Here is a 5,345-nt window from a genome sequence, read left to right as displayed (position 1 = left end):
ATATGTAAGAAATATGGATTACGTGACATTAATTGGATTCTTAAGAGAATATTCAAACTATTTTATTTTTGCTACAATTTCGGGATATTTGATAATTACGATAAAAATTTGGGTAGGCTAATAAATGATGGCAAGATGCATGTGTCCTAATTGTAAAACTGAGCAGAACAAAATTGCATTATATTGCAGGGGAATGAGCTAATTGGTGCACTCTAATCTTTCACTGAGAACATAATCATCACCCAGCAATTAATTACCACTCTAGGGGGAAGATATGGAGTTAATTACTACATTTACTTGTGTCATATACTGGATTCTGAAAAAGAAAAAAAACACCCTTTATCAGACCTGCAAAAAAAGGTTTTAATTTGACCGGTTTTATTTTGTTTGGAGCAAGAAATAAGGAGAAGTTACATTCAAATATGTATTTTTTATTTGAAACAGAGCAAGTTCATAATAAATAGATTTATACTTATCAAGAATATAAAAAATAAAGAAACACGCTCTCTTTGAGGCCTAACAAAATAGTTTCAAGCAAAAGCCCAGAAACTAAAGAGACGATAAAAGAATAATGTAGAAATGTAAAATGTCCAAATAAAATGGTTCCGAACTGTGATCTTTTCATAAATCTGCCACAATGTAATATATAGACCAAGTCTCTGTACATACGAAGAGTTCAAGAAGTCCATAATGAGAGTTAGAAACTGGACACCAGGAGAGAATTGCTTCTAGAACTGGGAACAGATGCTTCTAGAGTCTAATGTCCTTCTAGAATGTACAGTCATATTGACACCAAAAATATCAGATTTCAAAGAATTCACTAATAAAATCCTTGTTACAAGGAAAATTGTATGGTTGCCAGGCAAATGTTTCCACAAGACTTACTCCTAGCATGCATGGTTCTTTTCAGGCAGAAATGGCATAGACAAGTATTGGACAGTCATCACAGATGGGCTTGATACCTTGCTAAAGACACTTTTGGTAATTATCCATTTACCATACATACACATTATGACAACAAATTTACATTTAACATCAAATCTTTTAGAGATTAGTTGGTGAAATATTTTGTACAAATTAAAAGAGTTGATGGGAGAAATAAAAGAATGGCATAGAAAAAAGAAGCATGCATGCAAACAGGATGTGTCTGCGTTTTCCTGCATTATCACAAATACATATTTATATATGCAATCAATAGTCATAGAGGAAAAGTCTCAACTCTTAAGTCTCTTATGCTATAACCAGTGAATGAGATTATTTTAGCAGGTCCTTATTTTCTGCAGCGATCCTGTTCAGGCTGCTTGACAGAGTAGACAGCTGAGGTGGTGGCGGCATCTGACAAATAGTACAAGGACAAGGAAGACCTGCCCAGTGTTGGAAACTGTTGCCAAGTGGGATCGTAGGGGTCGGTGTAGTTTTGAGAATTGAATGTGCAGGCCTAATACTGCCAAATCCTGGTAGGGATGCAGAAAGACCGGATGCATTATTAGAAGACAGTGCACTGCCCAGAATGGGATGCATCTGATGGACGGCATTAGGTGGGTGAACCTGATGTGTGGCAGAATGTCCCACAGTCCCACAGTGAAATGCAGAGTGATGGCCCCCATAGATCTCACCCACCAGCCGCTTCATTTCCTCCAGTGAACTTGTTAGCATCAAGATGTAGTTTCTTGCAAGTAGAAGAGTAGCAATTTTGGAAAGTTTTCTCACTGACGGTCCATGAGCGTAAGGCATGACTTCCCTCAGGCCATCCATGGCAATGTTCAGATCATGCATTCTTTTGCGCTCCCTGCCATTGATTTTCAGCCTTAGTTTCTGCAAATCTTGTTCTGTCAGTTGCTTCTTAATTTTATATTTGCTGTTTTCTCCTTCAGATTTAGAATTGTGCCTTGAGAGGAGTTCATCTGACATTTTCTGCATGATGTCATTCTGGGTAGAGGAAACAGAGTTCATTCTGCTCTCCTCGTGATGATGAGGATGATGGTGGTGGCCTCTGAGATACATGTCCTCCATGTCTGGAGATGAGGCTCTGCTGGACATTGAGCTGGAATCAGAATTCATAATATAGATATTTTAGATTGAGAACTGTTACTCTGGTCTTGATAAAAAGTTACTTGTCTTCTCTGAGCTGAATATTGAGAGTGGGAAAGAGAGAGAGACTTTCTTCCTTAGCTCTAGCAAGCTGTCTTTCCTCCAGGTAGCCAATGTGAGCTGTGAATGCACGGCACACAGACTGAAATCTGGAGTATTTATACAGCTACTTCACATGAGACAAAAGAAGCCCTCCTATCTGTAATGGTCTTGCTAGGATGACGTGCCATTATTCAGGGCGGCGCATTCGACTGTCCCATTAAGCAAGAAGCCCTATTCATATTCATTGAGATGCCACCCCGGGATATCTTGGTTGGGGAAACACAAAACCCCGTGAGTGACAGACTACAAGACATTGACCACTGCAGGAGCTTCCCTTCACTGCCTCCTACTAAAATCAACTTATTATACAGATGTACGAGTGTAAAATGTATGTCCATCAACACTTAGATACCTAATAAATCACAGTCATACTTTTTGTAGATAAATAATACAAAAATACAACTTATATTAATTATCATATTTTAAAACAACAAAATAACATATTAATAGCAGAAATTGTGAATAAATGTACATTGTGTGTACATTGTTTGTATCTACAAAAAAAATCTTTTTAAATAAAAGAAATTTCATACACAATCCAAACTATGAATTCAAATTTGCTGTTTGACCTGTCGAAATATATGAGAGCCAGGACAGAAAGGATCGGCAGCGTAACTTATGGATCTAGATTCAACTATATGTTTGTAGTGTGACTTCTTATTATATCAAGAAGGACATATAGCTGTAATAAAACCTTACAGAAATATACACATTAAAAATAGGCTATAAGAAACTTGTCATCTGTATCTGTTTCCATGCAACTCCAAATCACTTAATACTTGTTTTAAAAAAAATGTATGTAATATATTGGCAAAGTTTTACAATTTTCTAATGTATGGGCTTATATATCAATGAATGCAAGTACGTGTATACAGTATGTGACCGTAAAGGTGTGAGCAGATAACTCTTTTTTCCAGATATATTTGAACAATTAAAACAAAAATGAAGAATTGCTTTTAAACATAAACAATAACTTTAATGGGATAAAAACAACAAATGACCAAACAGCACAGTTTTAGTTTGATAGTTGATACTTTAACTCCTTATTCTTAACAATTATTCCTGTGTGCCATATTTAATCAATAAACTTTAGCAGTCTGCTCAGAAAATATCAATGCATTTTAAATAATTTTTGGGGAAAACTAGGAATATGAAAAACTATTTTTTACTCTATTAGAGATTTTATTTGTTTATCGCTTCTGATCGCCTAAAAATGGTTTGAGGAATGTGTAAGACGCAGCTCATGATACAAAGCCCGGAGATAGTGAGTTGGATCCTGTACTGTATAAGGACATAGGAGATTATTTCGTTATTTTATCACTGAATGATTCAGATTGATATGTTCAAAGAGACAATAAAGAATTTGTTAAATTAAATTGGAAGCTTATAACCATTAAATGATAATAAAACTAGAAGTAGGCAGATATATCTGGAGGTTAAAAGACCTAGAAAAATGTTAGATACAGGTTTTTCCTAACATCTGGTAACAAATGTAGCAATATTGCACAATAGTTGGGTTAAAGTTAAGAAAAAGTGAGGTAAAGTTTCCTACTATTCGATGAACCCAACTGTGCTCTAAAGATTATTCTGCTTGGGACATACATACAGACAAACAGTATAATCATATATAACTTATATTGTATTGTTTGCATGTATAATCTCTTTTTGCTGAGAAATCCTGAAAAAGTAGTATGTTAATTGAGAGACGACCAGAAGGCTCTGATGACAAAGCAGCAGGACTTAGGGCATATCCACATGACGACATATCTAACATTCTGTACTGAATTTACCGTATCAGCCGCTCATGCACTAATACATTTTTCAGACTGCCTTAGTCTAACTTTACATCATCTATCAGTTGGCTTACTTTTAATTGACCACTTTTTACACAAAAAACTAGAGAATATGGCCACGTTCATATCTTCACGATTTGGTCAGTATTTCACCTCATTATTTGTAATATTTTACCTCAGTGTTTGTAATAATTTTACCTCAGTATTTGTAAGCCAAAACCAGGAGTGGGTGATAAATCCAGAAGTGGTGTCGTGTTTCTATTATACTTTTCCTCTGACTGTTCCACTCCTGATTTTGGATTACAAATACTGAGGTAAAATACTCACCAAATACTCAACGTGTGAATGTGGCATAACCACACACCCTTTTCTGGACAGTTTGCAAAAATATCAAGTGAAAAGCAAAAAGTATCTACAACCCTTTAATAAATGTGATGCACGGCATGTGAATCAGAGTTTGGGCTCAGTTTAAGGCCTCATTCAGATGTCAGTGAATCATGTACGTGTTATTTCCGTTATTTTCATAGATAGAACAAGCACCCATTAAAGTTTATGCTGCTGTTCACATGTCCATGTTTTTTTTTTTGCAAATTACAGAGAAAAGTCCGATTTATATCAAAGTCATGGACCAAATCTCCCTCATTTAAAGTTCACGTTTTCTCAATGTAGCCAAAAAAAGAAAGATTAAGAACGCGATTAAACCGCATTATAAACTGCAGACATATGCGTCCCATCATTTAGAATGCATTCTGAATTTTTTGTGCACATGATGCGTTTTTTCTGTGAAAAAAATGCATCGCGGTAAAAAAAAAGCAGCATGTTCATTAATTTTGCTTTTTTGGGGGTTTTTTCCCGCTATTCTATGCATTTGGAAAAACGCAAGAAAAAGCGCATCAAAAACGTGCAAAAAACGCATCAAAAATGCGAAAAAAACCACATGCGGATTTCTGGCAGAAATATCAGGTTTTTGTCAGGAAAATTTCTGCCAGAAATCCTGACGTGTGCACATAGCCTAAAGGTTGTATGTTAAGTAAGTCAGTGTATATAATGGCTGCATAGATGTGTCCTACAAGTGCTTTTGGCCTGGTACCAAACTGTACAATGATCTCAATATAACGGATTTGGAAAAACTTTTTACCCCCTCTGCATGAAGCTGGTTCTAAGCTTTCACTACTCTTTCAGTAAAATAGTTCTTTTTTTTTTTTATCTTTGAGGCATACACCATCTCTATTTTTTATATTTTTTTCTAATTATTTGAATTACTAAGAATTAACAAAAATGTTTCTATAATTTCTCTTTTAAAATGTCTGAAAGGTGTTTTTTGCTTTAACTAACTACTTTTTCTATATAAGATAACTG

The 5,345-nt window shown here is 35.2% G+C and overlaps 1 protein-coding gene across 1 annotated transcript; it reads right to left on the bottom strand.

Moving 5' to 3' along the window:
- Positions 1–1,254: 1,254 nt before the first annotated feature.
- LOC138680641 (oligodendrocyte transcription factor 3-like) lies at positions 1,255–2,096 on the bottom strand. Its single transcript, XM_069767956.1, has one exon. The coding sequence runs from the start codon at positions 2,059–2,061 to the stop codon at positions 1,255–1,257; it is 807 nt and encodes a 268-aa protein (XP_069624057.1). The 5' UTR covers positions 2,062–2,096.
- Between the last annotated feature and the right edge of the window lie 3,249 nt (positions 2,097–5,345).

This window comes from Ranitomeya imitator, chromosome 5, assembly GCF_032444005.1.
Source record: "Ranitomeya imitator isolate aRanImi1 chromosome 5, aRanImi1.pri, whole genome shotgun sequence".
In the NCBI taxonomy this organism is placed as follows: Eukaryota; Metazoa; Chordata; class Amphibia; order Anura; family Dendrobatidae; genus Ranitomeya; species Ranitomeya imitator.
This window is presented reverse-complemented; position numbering and strand designations above follow the sequence as displayed.

Bases quoted from the DNA above. Each gene is read 5' to 3' on its own strand.
- LOC138680641 (XM_069767956.1), bottom strand. From the start codon at position 2,061: ATGAATTCTGATTCCAGCTCAATGTCCAGCAGAGCCTCATCTCCAGAC.